At 41.5% G+C, this 25,642-nt stretch overlaps 1 protein-coding gene across 1 annotated transcript in view; it reads left to right on the top strand.

Moving 5' to 3' along the window:
* Window positions 1-11,188: 11,188 nt before the first annotated feature.
* gfra4a (GDNF family receptor alpha 4a) overlaps window positions 11,189-25,642 on the top strand; it is a 167,316-nt gene continuing 152,862 nt past the window's right edge. The window contains exon 1 of the mRNA XM_020643364.3: window positions 11,189-12,039. Coding sequence (XP_020499020.1) covers window positions 11,997-12,039 — 43 coding nt within the window. The 5' untranslated portion in view covers window positions 11,189-11,996. The remainder of the gene's footprint in view (window positions 12,040-25,642) is intronic.

The following is a 25,642-nucleotide window of genomic DNA, read 5'->3' as shown; positions in this document are numbered from 1 at the left end:
GGTGAAGTCCAAGTGAAACATTTGGCTTATACATGCAGCTCCTCCAGGAAATATCAGGAGTTTATCAGGATTTTCTGCAAGGGTGAACGCCCTTTAAGTGGGCGGCCAGGGTTCAAATCCTACCTGTGGCTCCTTTTCCACATGTTCATATTTTTTATTTTCATGTAATTCCTATTCTTATTTTATTTGTACTCATATGCACGCTCTTCTTCTCTTTTTACTGCTGCCACACTTTCCCCAGTTTCCCCTCTGGGGATCTATAAAGGATTATCTTATCTTATCTCTGCTTATCTTATCTTATGTTAGCTTAGCTTATATTAGCTTATCTTCACATGCTTTCACAGAACATGGAGGCAGAGCTGTGTTCCTTTTTTAAACTGTACGATTAACAGTGACGGGGATCACAGCAAACACAAACACTGTAAAGGTAGATAATTCAATCAGGATTTATAAACTATGATTTATGGATATCGAGGGGCAAAGCGACAAGAAACCGTGTGAGAAACGATGAATGAAGAGAGACGTTTGAGGTCAGAAAGCGTGATCATGACCGGAGAGCGTTGATGGTTGGAAAGCGCTCAACCAGCGGGGGAACTTAATGACTTATTTAACATCTAGCATCTCCATCCCCTCAGCCCCACACTGCTCCACTGCTGCTGCTCTGTGTTCACCAGTACACTTCTGTGGTTGTACTGGTGAGCTCCCAGCTGTGAGTGTACTTGTGTGCTTGCGACAGAGCAAGCTGCTGGAACAGGGCATGCATGCTCAATCAACTTTCCCGGGATAAATAATATAGAGGAAGATTAGTGCCAGCAGAGATTGGGGTTTGTTTTGCATAAATTTGAATTAGTCACCCTCATATTGAGCTGTTGATTCAAAAATAAATGTACTGGAGACAATTTGAAGCCAGTGGGTTTTTTTTTTTGCTGGTTTGGATTATTCCTGAATTTAACTCAACATGTCTGTACTGTATGATCTCTGACATCCATGATCATCTTCTGTTTATGTACAAAATGTAACCAGTCGATATAAAAACACGTCTCAAGACGAGATTTGAAAATTTTTATTTCAGTATTTTTGATTGTAAAGCCGTTTAAAGTGAGATTAATCAACTATTACTGAATGCTTAGACCGTTTATGAGAATTACAGTAAAGGTCAAATGACATGTTTTAACATTCGGGGGCAGTTGCATAAAAGAGACGAGAAATTAACTGAAAAGAAAGCTGATCCATTTTCATTACAAATCTACTTAAGCCGGGCGTACACTGAATGATTTCTGCCCAATATAGACGCAATTTTTGAGTCAGCCTGGCCACATGTCGTTTGTCTTGTAGTATACAGGCAGCCGATCACGGTCCAATCAGCTGCTCCCGACCTGTCGAATGATTTTCTGACATGTTTGATGTTTTTTGACGAATGACTGCACACACTCACACAGAGAGAGCAGAGCCATGAGATCCAGATCCTGAGATCCCGATACAGACCCCCCGATTGTGTGAAAAAGTGATTTGTGATCTTATTTTTTTGCCTTTTTGTCTTTACTGGATAGAGACAGGAAATGTTGGGAGGAGAGAGTGAGATTTGAACCCACAGCCGCTGCGATGAGGACTACAGCCTCTGTATGTGATCCGCAACAGAACCACTAGGCCATCAGCGCTCCAAAAGCTATGAATTCTAAATTAAAACTCATAATTCAGAGTTTAAAGCCGACTCTTGCCTTTTTTCTCCAAATTCAGACATTTTGATCAGTTACCAATTTCACTTTTTCCCTCACAAATTTCAGACTTGAATCTCAGTATTTTGACTTTTTCTCTCCAAGTAATGTAGAAACTGATGTCGGTTTTTATTTTCTAGAACATATGCTGAACAGACCTGTAGCCTTGACTTAGTATTTTTAAATTATCATATTTTATCGGCATGAAAGCTTTGACCCATGGTCGTGGAGTTGGTTTCTGTTGGGCAGTAAGGCGCCAAACACCGGCAGTTAGCTCGTGCTAGCGTGCGGTAGCATGCAGTGTAGGTACAAACAGTAAATATACACACGACTTCCTGCAGTGGGCGTGCACTTCTGGAGCCGATGAGCCCAGGAGGAGGAGGGGCCTAGTTTGAATGTTGTGTTTACAAACATTTCTAACTGACTCCACCTTTAAGTGATCTTTTGTGTTCAGACTACTCTGTGCCTTTTTTTTTATCACTCTGTGTGTGAGTGTGAATGTGTGTGTGTGAGATGTCATTATGAGTGTGTGTACGTGTGTGACTACAGTCTGACTCAGCTGGAGAGGGCAGACAATGACAATGATGATGTTCAGTCATACTCATAGCAACTGGGCTCTTAATATAGACATGCTGCAGTTATAATGTTCACTTTTATACATTGAGAAGATTCTTCCTCTGCATGTGAGCACAATGAACTAACACTTTTTAAAGGGGTCATATTATGCTTTTTCTGGTTTTATATGCTAAGTGTCTGCTAAGTGAATTGTAGAATTGTATGTGCAAAAATTCAAAGTCCGCGGAAACGCGGCTTCTCTTTTGTCCTCCTGTTAGCTGTAGCATTAGCTGCATGTAACGCTCGGTTCTAGCCCCCCTCAAAAGAAATTTGCCAGTATGACGTCTTGTCAGTGTGAGATCACTGACGAAGGGCAGCTCATGTTGCACGCCCATTAACTTCTGTAGCACGATATGCCGTAGCCTGCTAAGGTGTTTTTGCTCCCCTCGGAGCCAAAGTGGCTGCATTCCCAATATGGTAAAAGGGGCGGGACATTTCCGAGAACCGTGCTGAACGACTGACCAATTACGGCAGAGCCGACAGGCTGACCAATCAGATCAGACTTGGCACACGTGGGGACTCTGAACGTGGGAACTTCAGAGCCTTAGCGAGAGTGCAAGCGAGCTGGTGCATGGAGCGGCAGTTCATGAAAACAGACACTTTTTAAGAACTTTAGCTATTGTGAACATACTTTAGTAGGTACATAGATTAAATATACAAACATAATATGACCTCTTTAAAATATGAAATGGAATAATGCTGATCTGTTGCATGTGCAGAAATGTCATTCTGATGTCGAGGCTAAATTGGTCTTAAAGGTTGTAAAAAAATCTCAGACGTGCTACATGACCTCTAACTTCCCTACAGGCAAATTAAAAAGGAAAATCATTTGATCCGTGTCACAAAAAACAACAAGGCTCGCTCTTCTCTCTCTCTTTCTCTGGCTCTCTCACTCTCTCTCTCTCTCCCCCTCTCTCTTTCTTTTTGGGCATGGTGGTAATGAATGGAATAATTAGGTCTGTGAGGCTACTGTCGAATGAACGTCAGCATTAAACCATTTCTCATCTTGACTTCCTCTCCCCAGATGGCCTCATTGATTTATCCATTTCCACGCATTCCTTGCTGTGCATCTGAAATATGCCGGCGCAAACACATCATCAAAACAACCCCCCGAAACACCAAGGGCATGCAGCTTTAGTTTTCATTCTGGACACATTCATCTCATCACCTGCACACTGCGATGGCAGCGTTTGATTAGAAAGACACCACAGGCCTGAACCGAACAAGCCTTAGACTCGTATGGCCGCTCTCTGTTTCCTGTTTTTTTTTTTTTTTTACTGCCAGTTTCTGGTTTCAGCTGGAGCCTGCAATGAGAGCAGAAACTGATGCTGCAGCAGTGTGTTTGGTACCACTGCAGGGGAGGCTTCTCATATTCAGCTTCATTTTCAAAGGTTTTCCCGATTGTTTGCTGGGAAGGGCAAGTGACAAGTCGGCAAGTTTGATGAGTCGCCCCGTGCTGCATGGGGGGAAGCAGAAATATGTTGCCTGTTGTGATGTCTAATCATTGCTGAAGTCAGCGGTCGGGAGCTTACTCACAAAACCCAATTTATTTTTTATGGGATAAACAGTTTCTAAAGTGAGATAAAAGACACGCTGGAATAAAAAAAACAGAAGTTGTTTATTTAAAATGTAAACAAGTTAAACTAGTTACTAAATCTGATAAAAGTTTGAAAAGTTAAAGTTTTGCAGGTTGTACCGATAGACTGTATAAAACATGGACGTAGTGTCGGTGATGTCAGGGGTTTCTGGAGCGGACTTTTGAAGCCCATCAATCAGAAGAGCTGTCTCAAACTAACCGTCAGTCAACCTCGCAGCAGGCAAAGAGGCGGGACTTAAGCCTCCTGACAAACAGCTACAACGCGTCCACCTGTCAACCAGATTAGCCACGCCCCTTAAAATGAATATCTCTTATCCTGAATAGATTATAAAAAATACATTCACTCGCTTACAGTGTGTGTATCGATAAAGAACTAAACTATTAATACCCAGTTTGTTTTTTGAAGCATTCTGTAAACATGTTTATTTCTATTTTAAAAAATGGCTGTTTTGAATGGGTGTGAATGTGACTTCCGGGACTTTTGAAGACAGCCTCTCGTGGACACTCGAGGAACTGCATTTTATTTTTGCACTTCAGCATTGGCTTCATTTTTCTGCAGCAGGGGTCGCTGCTTGTTTGTACCTCTTCCTTACAGGCAGAAAAAATCTGCTGTGTTTACAGAGTAAGACAGAAATATAAGAGGAGCAGAGAGATTTAAATCTGGAAGTAAGATGTTTGTTAAAGAGTTGTAGTTGGAGTTGTGGAGACGGTTTCCCTCACACGGGTACTTCTTTATTTTACACCAGACTGAAATGATGTCATGCTTTCGTTTCCATCTCTTTTTCGTTTTATAACGATACAAAAAGTGAAAAATGCAGACGTGAATCCTAAACAGTCAGGTAACTTCTCCAGCACATATTCCAGTTGTTTATGATTTGCACAGATTTCCATCAGCGGAGAGACCGCCGCCGCAGCTCCAAGGACTGAGCTCGGATATCAAATGAGACGTGCTGCGTTTCATTCTACTCAGATCTCATATCACTGCTCACAAGCCATGCTTCCTCAGCCTTTAAAAAGCTGTAATAAACGGGGGATGTTTGGAAGCAGGAAGGCTCGGTAATATCATTCTCAGCAGGGACTGCATTCGCAAATGGGACAAAATCAGTGTGACGGCCAGGAAAGTGCCATCAGTCCAGACCTTCAGTTCTCGCACCACAGGCGTCCAAAGTGTTATGAACTGAACAGAGCAACACAGTGAGCCATTAAGACGCATTCATCAAAAATGTTTTTTTGTCTGTGAGAGCAGCTGCAGACAGTGCAGTGCCACCTTTGTTAAACACAAACAGTCATTGGTCAGGTTTATAGAGATGATCATCTCTAACGATTGAGATCATTACCCCGATCACAAAGTGTAAATATGAGACATGTTTAATATTTAGGATGTGATCTCTTGTTGTGCGGAGGCCCCGAGGGACAGCCGAGCGCGCACTCTGTGGTGAGCACGTAGCTATGACAGAAAAATTAAGCCAATGCTGAAGTGCAAAAAAAAAAAAATGCAGTTCCTCAAGTGTCCACTTGAGGCTCTATTCAAAAATCCCAGAAGTCATACACACCCATTCAAACAGGAAGCGAGCTGACTTAAAAAAGGAAGCAAATCAATCTTTACTCATGCTGTAAGATGTACGACCCGTGTTCACACTTTCTCCGTCAATGTATCCGTTATTTAACTTTTATACTTTTTATACTTTTTATTAAAAAGAAGTCACAACTTCTCCCAGCCATTCATCCGCCCTGTTTGTTTACTCGTGTGGTGGTGACTGTGTCTGCAGAGACTCTGACCTCTGACTGGATTTTGACATTTTGTTTTGTTTTGTTTTGATTGACAGGTGATGTTTCTGGGCGGAGCTGGTGTTTTTCCTCCGGCCAATCACAGACCTCAGGTGAGTTAAGGAGTTAATACAATTCAGCGATTGGACGGGATTTAACCCCGCAAATATGATGGACGCAAATGTAGCAACAAAGAAGAGAAAATATAACAACAGCGAGGTAAAACTCCAAACAGATAATGCTTGTTCCAAAATGAGGTGAACCTGTTGGCCTGCTTCCTGTTGGACAGGCAGGTGACAAACACCAGCGGTTAGCTCGTGTTAGCTCGTGTTAGCTTGCAGTGAGTAAGCGCTTCCTTGTGGTGATGAGCCCAGGAGGAGGAGGAGCCCAGTATGAATGATGTGCAACTGCAATGAAAATTACTCCTGCATCCACCTTTAACCAGTTTTCATTCTCTGCAAGTAAAAGACCTAAATGAGAATATTCAATTGGAAATTGGAAAGTTGGGAGAAATGTTGTATACAACACAAGAAAATGTTAATTTCACTGAAACACAAATCTATAAATAGCAAAAAAAAACATATTTCTGCAGAGATCTCTTCATTTTTTTCTTTTTTTTTTCTTTTTAGTACATAATGCTCGAGCAGCAGTAATACCTCTGTGTTCTTAAAAAATAGGAATGCTATGTGATGAAAAAGTAGAGTGAGTGACGGCATGTGTGGGACAGACAGAGCCGAGTGCCGAGCTGCAGCTGGCCTCGTGTTATTATCATGTAACTGTATCTTCATCGCTCACATGTCGCTTTGTGTGCCGAGGCCTTGAAGGCTGCTCCATCCTCTGATTCAGCTCCATCTCCAGTCACTTCTTTCTCTGTTTCTTTCTCTCTCTCTCTAATTTCTCTCATCACATGTTCGAGCGAGACTAACACAGACACACCGGGAAAGAAAAAAAACAACAACTCTGGAGCTGGCATTCATTTGAATGAATTAAAAACCTCTTAATCAGCCCATGGTACGCTTTTTCTCAACCGACTCAGCAGGAGCTTGTCCTAGTTCTTCATCCTGGCTCATGACATCAGCATCACAAATGTTTTAAGGACAAGGAGACGAGGGAAGAAGAGGTAAAGATTCGATCCACAGCGAGACGGGGGGTCGGTTTCGATTCAAAAGATAGAGAAGGGAATCAATGTGCCGTCTTTTTTTTGTATTTTTTTGGCACACTCTGTAATTCAGAAAAGTTTGAAGAGGAAGAAGAAGAAGGCCATCTTTTATTTTCATAACCTATTTTAGAGACCGGGATAAGGATTGTTCTGCCTGCCAACAGCAACTGCAGCCAGTTTGCCCTGAAGCAAGGCAGTACACTTCTGCTGCTGCTGCTGCTGCATCACTGCAAGCATATGAATCCAAAAACCTTTGACCTTATTCCACTACTGGTTTCACTGGAAAGAACAGCAACATCCTTTTGTTTCTTTTTGAGGTAAATCTGTGCTCAGCAGGAAAAGTACAAGTACAGTATTTCAAACACAGTACGAGGAAGTGACGGATGAAAGAAAGGACATTCTGAATGTTTGGTACAGTCACGTTTCTGTTCAAAGGAGGTGATGAATAAAAATGTTAAGGGTGAAATCCAAACTGTCAGACAAACTGCTGCAGAAGAACACTGTGTGCTAAGAAAAGTCTTAAGAAAGAATCATTCATTCAGAGGTGCACAGAAGGTACAGTACTTTAAGCATGCTGTGTAGTGTACTGACCTTAAAGTCAGGGTTGGTCATTTTCAAAAACTAGCATGATTTTGAAAGTAGCATTCCCTCAGTGTGCTGTCTGCACCCCCTCCCCTCTGTGCTCCCTCTAAAGCCACGCCCCCTCACTTACATGCACAGAGCGCCGCTCCTCCAGAAGTGGACCTCAGCTCATCTCTTGCATTGTGCAGAAACTACGTCGTCTCATGTCTCATTCAGCAGTCAGTAAACTCACAGTTTAAACTCCTAAAGTCATCGGTGACAAGCTTTAAGTGTGAGCTAGAGCGTCAAGAGGTAGAGAGCGAGCAGGGAGACAGGGAGGCGTCTGATTGGTTCATCAGATTGGTACCTCGTGGCAGACGGGAAGCAGTGGCAGTGGTTGAAGTTTTTACTAGCTCACAACTGATACAGATGACGGATTGTCTTTGTTCCTTTTTCAGAGAACATGAGTTATTAATTTCTGTCAGGACCTAAAGACAATTTACACCAAAATCTGAAAAAGTGGATCTGGAGGAAATGACCAAACCCTGCCTTTGAGACACATGGTTTAACATGTATCTCATATTTGTATGACTTGCATTCATAACTTTTGCAGTGGGAGTAATGCCGGTCTATGGCAACATGCAGCCCCCTACAATTCTACAATTCTCTTATCAGACGCTTTTATCCAAAGCGACATTCATCAGAGAGGAAGAACAACACAAGCAAGGATCTAGAAAAAAGGGAACAATGTGAGTAAGAGCAAACGATCAGCTTTGAGTCTGATTGGACACACAGGTGCTGACAGGAAGTGACCAGAGGCAAAGCACAACATTGAGGGCAGTTCTTGAGAGCTCTAATCAGTATAGAAACCATCTTATAAGTCGACGTTATCAAACAAAAACCATCGTCATTACCATCATCATCATCAATAATATGGAGACCATCATCATTAAGTTAGTAGGTATTCATGAAAGAGCTGGGTCTTTAGCTTTTTCTTAAAGGTGCAGAGGGACTCTGAAGATCCAATGGAGTTTGGAAGTTCATTCCACCACCGGGGGGCGACAGAGGACAAGAGTCTAGTCAGTGTCTTAGGACCCTACAACAATCCTAAAACCAAAAACACCAGAGAAGATTAAAAGGTAGCAGCACGTATTATTGGGAAATGAATAACGGAGACATAAGCTCAGTCTAAGCCTATAGCAGCAATACTAAGGGCTGCTCTAAAGCAGGCCTCAGCTATCCTTAAGTATACACTTTATCAAAACGGACTTCTCTAAGAGGGCGTCTGACTCCTGGACCCTGACTAATGAATGATTCCAAAGGTGTGTGTGTGTGGGGGAGGAGGGGTGGGGCTCTACCTCCCATAGAGACTTTAAGTTCTATCATCATGCCTGTATTCTGGGAGTGTAATGTTCAACTCCAGCACTATGAGCTCTATAAGATATAATGGTGTCTCACTGTTAAGAGCTGTGTGGGTGAGAAGATGGATTTTGAACTTCAGGTTTATTTTGGGACTTTGTGTTCCTTTATTTAGAACAAGAAGGTGGATGAGTCAGAAATCAGAGACGGAGAGAGAGTTGGGTATGACATGCGGGGAAAGGAGCCACATGTCGGATACAAACCCGGGCCGTCCGCTTGGAGGACTAAAGCAATCAGCACCCCCTTCATTTTACTTTTTTTTTTGGAGCCTGTGCAAAAAGCTAGAACGGGAGAAATATCTTCTCTTTTTATGATTTAGATTTTTTTTTATTAAATAAAATTTTCTCTATTACTCCTGAGGGAAATTGAAATTTTCTCTCTGTGATTGTGAGGAATAATACACACAAACCTGAAAGCACAAACAGGACACAGAGAGAGAGAGAGGGGGGGGGGGGGGGATGCACATGGACGTCCACGCATGAAGTTGTCTGCTCAGTTTCTTGCTCGAGGGCACTTGGGCAGTGCTCAGGATGTTATCCAGCGACCAGTTCCAACTCCACACATGGTCCGTACTGGGATTTGAACCCTGTGACCTTCTGGTTCCCAACTTAACAGTACAGAAGTACAGATGACCCAGGCACCTGTCAATCAAATTGTAATTGGCCACGCCTCCATTTTCTTTAAGAAATGGTTCATTCTGCAAAATGAGTTGTTTTTAATTTCAGTTTCTTTTGGTCATTCAGAGTTATTTTACTCTTATTTTACAGGCTTTATATGCGATTTTTTGATCCAGCAGATGTCGCCCTTGAGCACCAGCATGAAATCAAAACAACTCGCGCTGCATTGTTGTGTTAGCATGCTAATGCTAGCGATCTTTATTATGCTGGTATCTTCACACTGCATGTAAATTTACCTGAAATGAGCGTGATCTAGAAACACAGTTAAGCAGTGAGTACAGTATGTTATTCTTCTTTTCTCTAGTCCCTCAATTAAACAACTTTTATACACGAGGGGAGGAGTCAGCCGGCCGTCCCGGCGATGTAAACAAACTGAAGATAGGACTCTGAAAACTCTGAAAACATCACAGACAGTGGGACTCGGGTGTTACACCCATTGTAGGCAGTCATGACTCACAGAGTTATTTTCAGAGGAGCTACTTGATTTATATTATATTTAAGTGTGAAAAATCGCATATAAAGCCTTTAAGGAAATTATTAATCGGACTCTCAACTATGAAATCAAATATATATTACTGCTATTTAAAACCAAATTTCAAGAAGACCGTGTAAAGAAATGACACACAAAGAAAAGCTTTAGGATTGATTCTCTATCCACCACTTTAAACATGCTTTACTGGATACAGATTGTTACAGCTGCACTTTATCTTCATTGTACATTATGGAGAAGCCGGTTTGACAGTTTGTTGTTGTTCCTAAGGAATTAAAAGTGGGCTTTATTCTACATATGCAAAGCAGATGTAAGTAATTAAAGTTTAAAAACACTTAAGAAAGCAAAGAGGAGAGAGGCGATCGAGAAGCCGCAAGAGTTCCTTTTGAGCTGCAACATGCTGCCAGCCTTGGAGAACAAATCCTCATCGAAACATCTCACCGCCTGCAGAATCTTTCCTCTAAACCTGCCAACTGTCTCAACTCCTGAGAGGAGCACACACTGCCCACTCTCATCTACAAAAAAAAAATACATAAATAAAATGCTGAACAGAAGTTTGTAAGTGTCTAAGGTTGTGCAGCTTATTCTTTGGAAACACATCCTTCCCACGTTTCCCTGAGTGTCAGCCTTTTTTTTTTTACATACCGCACAAAGAACGTTTTGGATGAAAGTGTCCCCGAGATGCTGTAAAAAAGTCCAAAAATAAGCTCGAGGAGGCAAAACAACTCGCAACAGACAGACACAGTTCTCAAAAATTAATTTCTCAGCCAGAGTTTGAGTTTACAGCTTGAAAATAATTCAAGCTTTGACCAAAAAAAAACCCAAAAAACACTAACAGCTGTCAGAGTGAAGGATTTAAAATATTCCACATCACTTATGGAGTTGTGCTTTTGCAGTTTTAATCCAATTATTCAGGGTACACAGCAAACACAATTTTACGGTGGCTAAAAAGTAGGCTACCTCTCAGAGTACCACATGATTGCATTAAGTGTCAATCAGGCCCCAGTGTCCCCAAAACCCAGATCAAAATAGACGAGTCTTTGTTCTGTTTTGAAAAGGAGAGCAGCAGGAGCACAGGAGGCAGCAGGTAGCTCAAACAGCCCGTGCTGGCTGCAAGATGGTCTCTTCATTTGAACCATTAAGGAAGGCACAGACACTGTGAGTCAGCCTGACTCTCCTTTTTTTACTGTCTGCTCGCTCTGCGCTGCTGAAGGGCCCCCTAAAATATATCCTCAACTCCATCCAACTCAATGATACTTTTTTCTTTTTGGTGGAGAATAACCTACTTTCACAGTGAGAGAAGTGTGGATGTGGTCTACCCACCCATACAGACTATGCACCATTTTACGCAGGGTTTATTGTTTCCATTTTATGGCAGTATGAAATAGACTATCGATTTCACTTGTCCTATTTCAACTTTGGCCAAGATTGGATTTTTTTTTTTTTTTTTTTAAACGAGCTGGGCTGGGCATCTCCGGCCGACCCGCCCGGGAGCAGAGAGGATCACAGGGGCTGAGTGACTCTCAGGGTCGGAGTGCGCAAAGCAACGCGCCCCTGTGATTCATCCGCAGTTTCCAGACGGTGCGCAGGTGGAGGAAGAAGAGGAGAGGAAGCGAGCCGCTCAGAGGACGGACTGGGGGATATTTGAACACGCTTAAAATTGTATTCCACTTAAAAGGAACGAACTGCTTTTCTTCCCTTTTTCGGTCTTGTGCTGGCTTGATTTGGCGCAGCTGTTTTCCATTTTATTCCCCATTCATGGCAAAAGTTTGACTGATAAAATATGATGCTCTGCTCTGCTCCTGTTTTTTCATGCAATGCTGTGGACTCCGGCGTCAGCGTGAGCGGCCACTCATCACTTGAGAAATAGCTGCGATTCTTTTGGGTCTTAATTCTCGGTGCCAATTTCAACAAACAAGAGGGGTTTTTGATTCTCGCTCATCATCATCATCACTCGCCCGGATTGCATCCATTTGAATTAATCTCGCTCGCCATAATGGACTTCCTCGGACTGTACTTCTTGCAGCTGGCTCTGATTGGTAAGTTAAAAAACACTCGGATTGTAATGCAGTGTTGCTGAAGTTGTGCAAAATGAATGTGTTGTGTTGCGGATGATCTCTGCAGCTGGCGTTTTGTATTTTCAGTCCGAGCCTGATGCTCATTAGTGGGTTTTTTTAAAGAGTCCTTATTCGCTGCAAAGTTGCACGATCTGATATTTCTTTCCCTGTAAAATAAGCCGATGTTCATGTGGATGGATGCGATACAGGATCAGTGTAGGAATACTGTGTTTAAAGGACCACACAGAGAGACTGCTGATATTATCTGATGGGAGACTGACAGTAATGAAGCGGAGGGACTCGCCGGATTTTCTCCACTCCAGAAATGCCTGCATGTCTTTTCAGCTACGCAGGGCAGTGCTTGGTCACACTAGAGTCAAAATCTCTGTTTAAACTAGCAGGATAATCACAGGACTTTTTAACAGCACACAGATAAGATCACAGAAATAAGCGATTCTGCCCAGATCAGATTTAATTTGTGACTGTAAAAGCTTCTGCTTCCTCAGCTGCTGGTCCCCCCCCCCAAAAAAAAGATAAAAACTGCCAATGCAGACAAGTGTGTGTCAAAGTGTTTGTGTGTTTGTGCGCGCAGATTTCATCCTGTGTGGCTATAGTGTTGTACGTGCGCACGCGTGCGTGCAGCGTGCGCATTTGTGCACCTGCCTTTGCAGGTGAATTGTGTGTGTGTGCGTGTGTGTGTGTGTGTGTGTGTGTGTGTGTGTGTGTGTGTGTGCGCTGTGGGCGGAGCAGAGCTGCAGCCGTTGTGTGTGTGAGTCTGAGCGCGCATTTGTGAACGTGTTTGTGTGTAAGAAGCATTCAACTGCATAAACAATGTAGAGTGCAGGATTATATCAAACACTATAATCATGATGAGACCACCAGCATGCACACACACACACACACACACACACACACACACACACACACACACACACACACACACACACACACACACACACACACCACACACACACACAAAGTCTGTTCTCCATCCAAATCTATTAATCATGTAACCTGCACACTTTTCATGGTGCCAGCTGGTGCAAGTCATTTCTAATGTCTGTGCTGTTTCTTTTGCTGGTCTAATTTAAAATGCATCTTTTGGTACAAACTCTGACTTTTTTCTGATTCTGCTGCACTCATCTGCAAAAAATTCCCCCGCTGTGGAGAGAAAAAAAAAAACCTTCCTGCAGAGCAAATGCGGGGCTGCAAACAGGACATACGGATGGAAGGATTTGTATTTGTGAGATTTATTGCCTCGATGCTGACAGCTCTACATCTCAGACTCCATTTCCCTTTACTGCAGCTGTGATTTCAGTCACTCACGAGGCACGCTCAAAGCAGCCCGGCATACTGGGAGATTAAGCTGGAAATCGTGGGGCTCCAAGACAAGATGTTCCTCCACCTTGAACCCAGAACACCCACACATGCAGCACCACTGTGCAGCTGCAGCTCCCCTAAAGAAGCTCATGCTATTATGTCCTCCTGTCTTCCTTCACTTTTCCCATCATATGTAAAAGCCGTGTCACTGTGCCGGGCTGTCACTCAAGACGTGAGCCGTGTGGGTATAGTGGAAGCAGGATGTGAGTGGGGGGGTGGATATTCTCACCTTGTCAAATAGATGTGTCAAAACGCCAGAGAGTCTCTCACCCAGGGCCTCATGATCCCGTCCATCAGCCTCACAGGAAGGCAGAAGCAAAGGAAGCAGAAGGGGGGATCAAAGGAACTGAAGCAGCTTTAGCCTGAAGGTTAGAGAGGAATAGGAAGGTAGTGGGTTTAAATCCATGGGGGGGGGGGGGGGATCAAAGTGGGAGGAGACTATCAGTCTTTAAGTGCTGTCAGAAATGTGAGAAGCTCCTGGGGGCAGAAAAGAGGGGAAATATGAATAGGAAGTCTTGAGTTTTCGATTAAAACTGAGTAGCGGGGGAATTTCATGAAGTGCATGAAAACATGTATGAGGAGTCATGTAAGACTGCTTATTCATTCATATCTCCCTTGAGGAGTTTTTAGCTGGTTATGAAACAGACTGACGTTAACACTGATGCCACTTCATGAGCTGCAAAAGCAAACAAGACAATCAGCAATAAGGTTTACTTTAGACATTTTAATGCCTGTTACCACTGCCACAGATAAGTTGATTAACAGCAATGCTACAAAAACATTGTTTACATTTCCCAAAGCAATGACTCACAGTGAGTGACACGTTTGACTTAAAAACAAAGAGGAGGCTATACGACAGTTTTAATATATTTGCAGCTGTTATTGCTTTAATTTAGAGCAATGCATGTTTTCTGTGTTATTGTATTTGTCATGCAAAGTGGTGCAGCACCACTTGAATCTGAAGCAAAACATCAAAGACCGTGAAAACACTTTGATTAATAATGGGGTTGCATTTGATATTATGTCCAACTTAGAGCGCTCCAATGTGTGAAACATCGCATTAACAACTCAGAAATTGAAACTTTCATGGAGCTTATGAAGGCAGCATCAATCTTTTCAGCACCTTACAAGTGGCCTTGAGCATGCATACCGAAGGCATACAGTCCCAGGTGTGTGTGTGTGTGTGTGTGTGTGTGTGTGTGTGTGTGTGTGTGTGTGTGTGTGTGAGTGTGTGTGTGTGTGTGTGTGTGTGTGTGTGTGTATACTGACCTAGCTATCCTTTTGAGGACTAGCACTTGACAGCCCAGTTTCCTTACGAGGACCATTTGACTTACAAGGACGTACAGGCTTTTAAGATGCGTTTACATGCAGCTTGCTTTCCTAAGCTGCTGCTGCAAATAAAAAAACATGCTCCTCCACGACTTGCTAGGCCAAACGAGGCTTTATAAATGCCTGCTGTGTTTAGGGCTGTCTGATCTAATGTGTCTCTCTGATGAAAAGAGGTGTATGAAATGGATATATGCAAGATTAGCGTGTGCTTTTTTTTTTTTTGTATGTCGTTAACTTGAGCATTATAAAAAGACAAGGGGGGAAAAAGACTCTTTTTTACTTCAGATTCAAATGAGCATATTTACTGCTCAGTCTTGTGATGCTTCAATGATTATCTGCCCGCACCGCTCTGAACATTTTGCAATCATTACTCTAATTATGTGACCAGGTTCATCTGCATATTATTCTTTCTCTAAGTAGTGGGCAGTTAATGAACATGGCCTTCTTTGCTATTAAGAACATGGCAGACGGTTAGCACTGCTCTGCATTTAGTGAATAGCGTTATACACGGTAATAATTGGCTTATTAATAAATCAGTTCTTGAGGGTGGTATGTATATTTTTCTGGTATGAGTTACTGTTGATTGGTTACTCACAAGAGCAGCAGTCATGAGGGGACGGTTTAGAGAAGACCCTTCTTAAAGGCAAACAGGCATGACTTTTGATTAGTATATCAAGGTGGGGGAGGGGAAGGAGGGCAGTGAATCTTCAAAAGAGTCCCAATAGACAGAAAACTGTATCAGCTGCTGATTTCTGACGAGGCTGTATTTGCAAAGAGCTGATTATGTGTTCCAAAATGGTAGCTGTCATCAGTTAAATTCACCAGGAACAGAGAACATAAAGAAGAGATTCCAGATGCTAAAATTAAGTGATTAGACATTTTACAATGTTCACAGAGGAAACACTTTACTTTGATTAGGAAATTATTGGGTGTGATTATTTTAGCACGACCAGAGTTGTAACTGATGATAAAGGCAAAAACAAACAAGAAGGAACTTCAAACTAAAGTCTAAAAGTGATACAAATATGTTGAGACTAGTTATCTGATTGCAGAGAGATTACTGATCAGAAAAACAGCTCAGTAATTATCCTGAAATCAGACTTTTTTTTAACTCCAGCCAATCACGGTTTGGCTTTTGATAATGTTTTCTTTCTTCAAATCACTGCTTGGCACTGAGGAGCAATTTTTGATTTCAGATTTAAAGGACTAAGTTATTGTATATATATATGTCGAAGCTGTATTTGATATGACTTATGGCAATAAAAGTTTTACGTTTGTGAGAAAGTCCAAAATGTGGCTTCATCGTCTTCTGAGGCTACTCTCAATTTAAAGAAAAATGATTGGTATGTCTACTTTGGGATTGATCTCTGTGTGTATGGATAATGCATCTCTGTTGAAGATGTTGGATATGGCCTTAAGAATGGTTAATGGTAAATGGACTTGAGCTTGTATAGCGCTTTTCTATCCTTCTGACTACTCAAATCGCTTTTACACCGCAGGTCACACCTACACATTCACACACTGATGGTAGAGGCTGCTGAGTAAAGTGATCATCATTCATACAACGCAGACGAAGCAGCAGGAGCAATTCAGGGTTAAGTGTCTTGCCTAAGGACACTGGACTTGTGGCTGCAAGAGCTGGGGATTGAACCTCGACCTTTCATTTGTGAGACGACCGACTCTACCATTGAACAACAGCCATCCTTAAATCCAAGGTTATAGTCATTAGTGTTGACTTTAACAGTCGATTCAGTTTTGGCCTTTCTGAAATTTTGGTAATTTGACTGCACATATTGCACAGTGAGAGCCAATTCCCCGAGTTCCGGGCCTTTTTTTTCCTGACTGCCACTGCGCAAACTGGAAGACTGCATCTGAAAGCTCCATGGAAACAGCAGGCATTAATTTTTTTATTGTCTTCCCCCTCCTATCACAATGGAAACCTTATTGACAATTGTCAGTACTGAGTCCAGATTTAACAGATAGTTTGAGCTCTCAGGACGTTCTTGACAACTGTACTGTACAGAGTCTTTAAAGTAAATAAAATGTCCATTATTTGATGTTGGAGGTATAATTATACTTTTTTAAATGCACAGGACAGATTCAACACTGCAGAGGGTCCTTGACAGACAATCTACAGGTCATGAGCTAACATTCATCTAAGCAACCTAATACACAACCCCAGAGCTCAGGCTCTCACATCGAACGGCCTCCTTTGTCTCCTGAGTATCCAAAACAAACTCCTGCTGTTGCTCTCAGCAGTAATTCAGCCTCATCACTATGCTTTGTACGGCAATGAATAATTTGCTCCTTGCATGTTTGGTAACCTTGAATTGTGACGGATAATATTACGGGTGTTTGCAAGTATGCGCTTTATGAATTTATTCCAATAAATCTTAAAGCACCCCCCCCCCGCCCCCAAACACCACTACCACCTCCTGGCACATGTATAATTTATACTCCCCCTCCTCTCTCCCTGGGCGCACGTAGCTTGTGCAGAGTTGCAAAGTTTCTTGATTTCTCATATAGTGGATATTTTTCTGCACCTTTAAGTTCCTCTGACAGAGAGAAGCGAGAGAATAGTGTCGGAGAATTACAGGAGCAAACATTGCAGGGAGAGGAGGATATGAATGTGAATAAGCCGTGTGTGACAGCGAGAGAGGGGATTTATTTTTCCAAGAGGCTGGTGCTGTCGTTGGGCATCTAACAGAGAGGAGATATGTATCCTCTGCAGAGCGTCTCACCAGAGCTCGGTTGCACTTATGATCCCTGTTTCTTTAGTTTAGTTTGAAACCTAGAATCAACTCTCCTGCTGCTTCAAATTTTATGTACGTTTTCCTGATTTTTAGTTCATTCAGAATACCTGTTGCCCCATTTCCCAAATGCAGAGATGTTTTGATAGTGCTTGGACCCAATCTGCGCCCAAGATCTTCACGTTTGCAGATATCTTTTTTGACAGTCAATCCATCTTGTCTGATTGACTCATTGATTCAATTTGTCAACTGTCCCCACAAATGAGATAATGAACTAACAAAAAAAACAACAACAACAACAGTCACACTGCTTTTCCAACTGTCATGATGACTCAACAAAAGAGTTGAAACATAAAGTCAGATAGCAGCGGGTGTGTTCGGTTGGTAGCTGACATTTAAAGGCGGTTGTTCTCTGCTGTTTTACTGATCCTTTCACTGCTTTCTGTTAACTCTGCCAAGACAAGTAATACTGTATGTACAAAGAGCAGATGGAGGCAATTACAGGCCAAGAAAAGAGCAAAATGACGGCCCCGAGATGGAGATAAACACACCCTGAAGTAGAGGGAAATCAAACTGCAGCATTGAAGCTGGTGGGGAGGATTTTGCCGGGTGAAAACCAAAGTGACAGTGCTCCTTATTATGTTAAATCCCTGTCATTTCCACTGGCTTTTGTGGAGGGACGATTATGCCACAGAGACAATTACCCTGCCCTTGCCGTGTTGAAAGGATATGGCATTTTACTGCCACTGTATTCCATAGCCAAGCGTTTAACTTTGTAATGAAAAGGCTGCAAAATGGTCCGGGGCTGATTGTGAGACAGACTAAAAGGCTGCAATTAATCAGAAGAAAAAGTTTTGTGAGTGGGGGGAAAAAGGTAGCATTGAGTTGGCTGTGCAGAGAGAATGACAAGTGGTAATGAAACAAGCGAGCACTGCTTCAAGGCCCTTCATCAAGTGTTCACAGTGCTTAATGTCTCTAAGTGTGTCTGTCAGTGCATTTTGAAGTGTAAGGAACTTTCAGAGTCTCATTGCAATGACTGGAAACTATTATCTTGACCAATACAATGAAAGCTCTTATTACTGCAGCATTTTATTGAAAAGGGTACTGGAGGTGACAATCAAGTACTCATTGCAAATAGACATGCCTCAGGTTTTCTTTTTTCGGAAAATCATATGGATTCATTAAAGACAGAAACTCATTTCTATTCCATCCATCCAGCCATGAAAGACTCATAGACTCATATGCAAAGGCTTTGGTTGCTTTGGTTACTAAGAAACTAAGAGGTGCACACTTTAGTAGATCCTTTAACCATTTAACAAGTTGGGTCTTGATCATGGACTGTATCATGGATAAAGTCTAAGAGCAGCCCATAGGTTTTGTGATAGTCAGCTGCTACCCATTTAGCAAGCGCTGTAGTGAACTTCTTTGATTTAGTTTCATCCACAAGTCTGTGTCTGTGACACTCAGAAAACAGTGCTCTGCAGACTTTGGTGATGCAGTCGCCTGCTGACATCAGTCTGATTTGCTGCGCCTGCTTACCTCGTAGGTGGAAGCTCAAACTTAAAGTTCTTCAGAAGTATTTTATTTTCGTTTGACACAAGGTGCATATTACTCAAGTGAGCTGTTTTTTTTAAGTGAAATGAGCCATTCAAAGGTGCTAGCCGTGTCGTTTAATTCCATCACTGCAGCTGAAGGATGAAGTGATGGCTTATATTTGTGACAATGATGTGCCTGTGGGGACAAAAAAAGCACATGATTAATACAATTGGAGAAAATCAATGGACTCATTTCAAAACGTAATGGCATCGCAATTACCGCGATAACCCTGACAGCCCTAGTTTAAAAAAGTCTCCCTCTGAAATGCTTCACAAACATCAATGATGAGTTTCCTTTTTCTTTTTTTTACATCTGAATGCATCACCTCCATTTCTTTGTGATCTGTATTGTTAAACAAAATTAAACATCAACAGCCCAATAAAGAAAGTAAGTAGTAATTACAGAGGTGCCAGTGGGGTCAACTCCACTGGATGCTAAAAATGTCCAATTGTGTGCAAGTCAACTAGATGAGCCTACTCCTCACCTAAACTATTACCTTTGTAAACATGTTGCTAATGAGTTTATACTCCCATCAAATCACTTCGAATGATAGACAATATTTTGCAAATAAATGGATCCATTTTTCAAAAGGACAAAGGTGTAGCAATGTGTATTCAGCCTCTTCTTTGGATGTGTAAAACCAAGATGGCGTCACAGCAGCTACATCCACTTCTTAGTTAATTATTTAGACTACAAACCTACCAGAATTGGTGTGTTTGGTGGAAGTACCAAAAAACACAAGTGGCCAATTTTTTTTGCTATAATTTAACATTTGAAGTCTTTGTTTGGGTGATTTCTGGTACAATGATGACAGATGTGCATGGAGAGCATTTTGTAAAATTGGTTTAATTTTCTGGCTAGCAAGATTGTTTCTTTCTTCAGTCTGTCAACAGTGTGTCTGCTAAAGCCTTTCTAAAAAATTCCATTAATCCCAGTTTAACCTATTACAGTTTTCTGCTGGCTCGTGTTAATTCTCTTGCTGGCGTGTTAGAAATAAACATACAAAGCTTCTCTTGAGATTTTTTTTTTATAGCAGATATTGACTGGAACAAATACGCCTGTCAATTAGTGGGGGGCATGGTGTCATTGAATATTATTTTAGAAAATGTCTGGAATTGTTTCTCTGGTCCTGAAAAATACATTTTTCTTAATATTTAACAGAGCAGCGGCGGCTGAAGGACAAATCAAAGAAAGCTGATTACCACAGTCGAAAGCTTAAACTTGTCAAACTCACCAAACTGCCTGATCCACTGCCAGACAGTTTTGGCTCAGAATCACCTTGTAAGAAAGGTAAATTAAAATGTGTCATTGTCCCTCAGACAGATTATTATTGTAGTGAAACAAACAAAAGTCCAAACTCACAGCCCAGCCCAAAAATGCACACACCTACACTCGCACACTCACAAACGTTTACATTTAGGGTGGTGGGGTACAAATAACTAAGATGCATTCATCTAAATCTTGTGTAAAGGACGCAAAAACGTATATATCATTTCAAGTCATCCATTTGCGACTGTTAAATGCATGCAATCTGTAATGGGCATATGCAAAAAATAGAACAAAGCAATCAATACATAAAGGAAAATGCTGACAAGATGAGACCAAATATTTGCGCTTTAAATAACTACTTCCCAAATTTTCTATCTGGAAAACCAAAATTGAGGAGGCTCCAAAAAGAGCCTTTTTTAATATTTTAATGCAAGGATTTGTTTTTTTGGATTAACTCAAAGGTGCAACTTCCAAAGATAGAATAAGATAGTTACATGAGAGACACAAACCGCAGCAAACGGTTATCCATCTTTGTCTGCTACAGCTCACATTTAGGTTAGGTCATGTTAAAGGAGTAACTCATCCACTTGCCTTATTGCTTTACCTTGGGAACTCTCAGCAAATTAGAGCAGGCCAGCAGGCGGCAGAGGGGGAGCAGAGATCCCCATCCAGAGCAGGAGCCGAATCGAGATGACATCCTACAGCCTCTTCGGCAGGGGCCGCGGGATCTGGGGAGCTAATTGGTTTCTAATCAGAGCCGCAGTGACTGCACAGCCTGTTAAGATAGAAATAGAGGGAGAGTGTGAAATCAGGACTCAGGAATCGGGTTCAGTGCCAGGCTGTCAACTGACTTTGCCAACGGGAGGTGGAGGAGGATAGGGAGGTGTATAACAGGCCAAATCACAGCAGGCGATGCAACCAGCCTGTCTCAGATATGTGCCAGATAACATTTATGGAGGCTAATGAAAGAGTTTGCGTCTCAACACCCTTACATGGTTTCCAACCGGCTGTTTCTACTGTAGTCTAGCTTGGGCAGCTTGGATGATAATGTTTTTGTCTTACATGTTCCACGTCATCACCCTGCCAGATGGAAAAAAAAACACAAAAAATTGGAAGATACGCATGATTTCACAAAGACATGAGGAAAAAAAAAGACTGTTTGTTGGCAGTAATAGTAGAACAGTTTGTGTTTTGTCTCTATTCCCAGAATTTATCAAACAAAGTCTAATTTAACTGCCATTCTACCATATGCAATGTCTTTGCATTAAATGATTATTAAATAAGTACCATATGTTTTGCAATTTCAGTTAGTATTTTTGGTGACCTTGTGTGTTGACAACCAAAACAACATTTTACTAACATTCATGACATTTAAGATAATCGAGGCGCTATGGAAGGGGCTTCACCGGTAGCAATATTTCATATTTTTTCGGCCTTTGATTATATTGTGCGCAAGCAACTTTTTTTTAGCGCTACTTTGGCTCACCACAGACGATGGCGCTGCGACTGGTTTCTCAATGAGTGCATTTACATGGACTTCAGTATCCTGGTTATGAGCCTCATCCTGGTTTTGGTCATGTTCAGGATATGCCGTTCACATGCGCACAAAGAAACCTGGTCATTCATATCCCTGTACACATGACAAATACTAACATCCCAGTTCCTGATTACTTCATCTAATTTATTCAGGCGCCTGTGATGTTTATTTTTCACAAACAAACAAATTTGAAATCTAAGAAAAAATTAGACCACTAGTCTGTGGCTTATTACGGCCTTAGCACTATTAAATGCCAACATCCTGTTCAGAAACTCACCTCATTTCCATCAACAGGTGAAGAGAGCTTCAGAAGTACGACGCTCTTGTGGACATTTTGGCAGCTGTCCGAATCCAGGGTAAGGCTAGACATGTCAGAGTATCTCATTTCTTTCAGTGTTCTCCAGGTAGCAAAATCAGGTTTCTCAAAATCTGGATAAGTACTTCTGGAATTGGGATATGTTTACATGCAGAAACACAAAAACAGGATACTTAAAAAACACAATCAAAACCGGGATACTCCATGTAATAGCACCGATTAAACGGGCTGAGCTGACTGGCATCTCTTGTTGCTAATACACTTACTATAGAGAAAAACCTTAAAGAACCCCACATGAAAATACTAAACTATCCCTTTAAAAAAAATATTGGCTCAGCAACTTTGACAATTATGTTTCATACTTGATTCTATCATCTACTTTGTGGAGTTTGAATTTCTGCTTGTTGAGTCACAGATCTGATTCATGCTTCTTCCTGATGACTAGTGTCTAAAGTCCTTTATCCATCCAAGTTAACACAATAGACTTATCTGGTACAATAAACTTCATAATATCATCCACTTTAGTATTTATGTAGTAAACTGTCATTAACAGTTAGTTATAAAGCATTGACAGTGTTCGAATATTTGGCCCAATTCAATCATCTTTGGACTTTTACCAAACACAGAAAAAAAGGCCAACAACAATCATCAGGGCATTGTTCCAGACCTCTGAATCACCACCTACATCAGAAATTTGTTCAGTGATTAAACCATGTAAACCATTACCTAATTAGTAGATTGCCAGACTGGAGGCATGGTTGATTAATCAACGCTTTATCAGTGTGATTGAGAATGCTGATGTAATCTTCCCACACAGCTAGCAAGCTAGTCGCAAATAAATGGAGAGAACAATGACGCTCATAAGCACGGATATGTTTGACACTGGGTAAAGGCTTTAGAGGACTTTACAGTACTTGTTTAGATATCTCTTTCTAGCATCCTTCAGGTTCCATGAGGACCTAAACAATATGTCATTCACTTCTAAATTGCGAGGCAAAGTAAGTCAAAGCAACCTCTTCAATTGCATAGATATCGGTGAACATGAACACAATGGTTGTGTGACTAAATGAAGTAAAGAAAGATCCATCGATTATATGTCAAGTCAATAAAAATATAACAGAAGTGGAAAGGAGAAGGAAACAGTATTGTTATTTGTTCTTGTGTCACAAGATAGTCTTATTGAATTGTATGGTAGTTAGCAGGATTTAATGATCTTGCCAAAAACCTTAATCAAGCAGCGTAACTGAACAACCTGTTTTTGTCCCTTCGACGAGTTGATGTCTATTAGTCACTTTGGTTTGGTCTCCACCAACTCTTAAAGTAGCTATCAGGTTCTGTATCAGCTGAATACTCCACCATGTCTACTTGTCTCTCACTAATTGTACTTCATTCTTTGTTAGGTTAGTAGTTCATGGTAGGGGGCATACCTCTTTGGCCCTGAAACCTTGACGGGATCTTCAGAGTTAGAAATATTAAATATGTTCCTCTTTACCAGTTCCATCCCTTGCCTCACATTTTGTCTTTCGATCCCTATACTGTTTTTTAAAAGAATATGTTGTTGGCTTTTGCTTTTCTCCCAGATGGGATGGTGGATAGAGTTAGAAATATGTTAAGAGAAAGTTTGAGGGGATATGCAGCAAATGGCTGAGGGCAGGGGTTCAAAGTCAAGAGCTGCTGTTTCAAGGACTCAGCCTCTGCATATGGAAGGCACTCTTTAACCACTTAGCTAAACAGGTCTGAACCATTACTGTTACAAAATTATTAACACATTTAAAAAGCTATGCAGAAGGCCTTTTTATCTTCCAGACTTGGGAGATATCAGCTGACTCATTAGTTGGATTGACAGGTCCTGTGGCACAGAGTTTACAGATGAGCAGGAGAAGACTTTCCGCCTCGAGCATTAAAAGTAATACGAGAGCTTTAAACGTGGAGAATACTAATATTGAATCCCGACATAGATGTAGAAGTAGGGTGATTGTAAGGAGCAGGTGTACTATTGATTTTCTATCAAGTTAAACAGGCGTTATTAAACTATCAATCCATTAAAGTCCAACAGTGCTCGGGTTGGATTCCATGCGAGTGTCATATGCAGCTTTCTGCCGGTCTTCGGTTAAGCTGGGAATAAAATGGGGCAACCCCTTCCTATCTCCGCTCAGTGGATCATCTCCCTCTAGCTAAGCTGATAATTCCTGCCTTCAAGGTCCTTTTTTTCCCAGCACATCTAAATACAGCTTTCTCTTTTAGATTTATTTCAAAGGGGATTTTTAGAGCATCGTGATTGACATGCCGTGCACAATGAAGTAAGGAATTAGTCCCTTTTTTTCTCGCGCTTTTATCTGCCGATTGTTCGAAATTCGCCATTGGGATCACAAATTTGTGTTGCAGTGTCTTTCAAATAGACCCAGGAATAGACATATTCAACGACATACAGTTATGGTTAATGTCTTCATTGTCTGGAATTATGTTTTTATTAAGTGGTTGCTGCTTTCGATTTGATATGAATGGAATATGAAGTAGACTTATAGACGTGAAACCTGAGACCTGAAGATTAGTTGAGCCAATAAAACTAAGGTAAGGAAGCTTAGTAACACCACAATGAATGTAAATAGGATTCAGTGGCAATGAAAGGTACAAAGTGGTCTAATTAAATCTCTCTCGATGTGAATTCAATTTCCCCAGGCCTCATGGCATCCTGTCAGTGACAAAGAGAGCTGCCTTTTGTCTTCCTCTGAGTAAATTCCAATTAGGTGGTGGGTGTATGCTGGTGTGCCAGTCAATCACAGTCAAGGCCTTTGCTTTAGAGCTGATGACAGGGGCAATATATAGACCACAGCCCATTCTGCGCCTCTTATTTGGAACAATAGACAGTTAACAGAGGTATTGATTTTCCCTTTATATGCTCGTTGAGTAGGACTCCTGGTTCATTTAGAAACTGGCCACTTGCAGCCACACAGCGTTCATCGCTCGGAGGGGTTTCTTAAAAAATATTGATAACACTCGCGCGGCCCTTTGACTGTAGCAGCTTCTCCAGCCAATTAACACTGGCATCAGACGCTAAAGTGATTCTCATCTCTTTAGAAAATTGAAAAATGTTTTTTTTTTTTTTTTTCACCCTAGTGTTTATCCGTAACAGATTGTTGTGGTATCACAGCCTGCCAACCCATCTCATTTCTTTTCAGTAACACTTGTAAGCACCGGGAAAAGAGAAAAGAGAGAAGCAACAAAGGCGAACACTGTGGAGGAGGACAGTTAACACCTACACCTGTCTTAATCCGACTGGGCCTTTGAATAAGAGTTAGAAAAGATAGTCACACAACATCACTAGGGATGAGGATCACAATTTATTTATATTTATACCATTATCAAGACTCCTTAAGAGTACTATTCGATTATTTCGAGGAAGAAGAG

The sequence above is a fragment of the Labrus bergylta genome, chromosome 18, assembly GCF_963930695.1.
Source record: "Labrus bergylta chromosome 18, fLabBer1.1, whole genome shotgun sequence".
In the NCBI taxonomy this organism is placed as follows: domain Eukaryota; kingdom Metazoa; phylum Chordata; class Actinopteri; order Labriformes; family Labridae; genus Labrus; species Labrus bergylta.
Note: the sequence above shows the minus strand (reverse complement) of the source record. Positions and strands in the feature narration are given on the sequence as shown.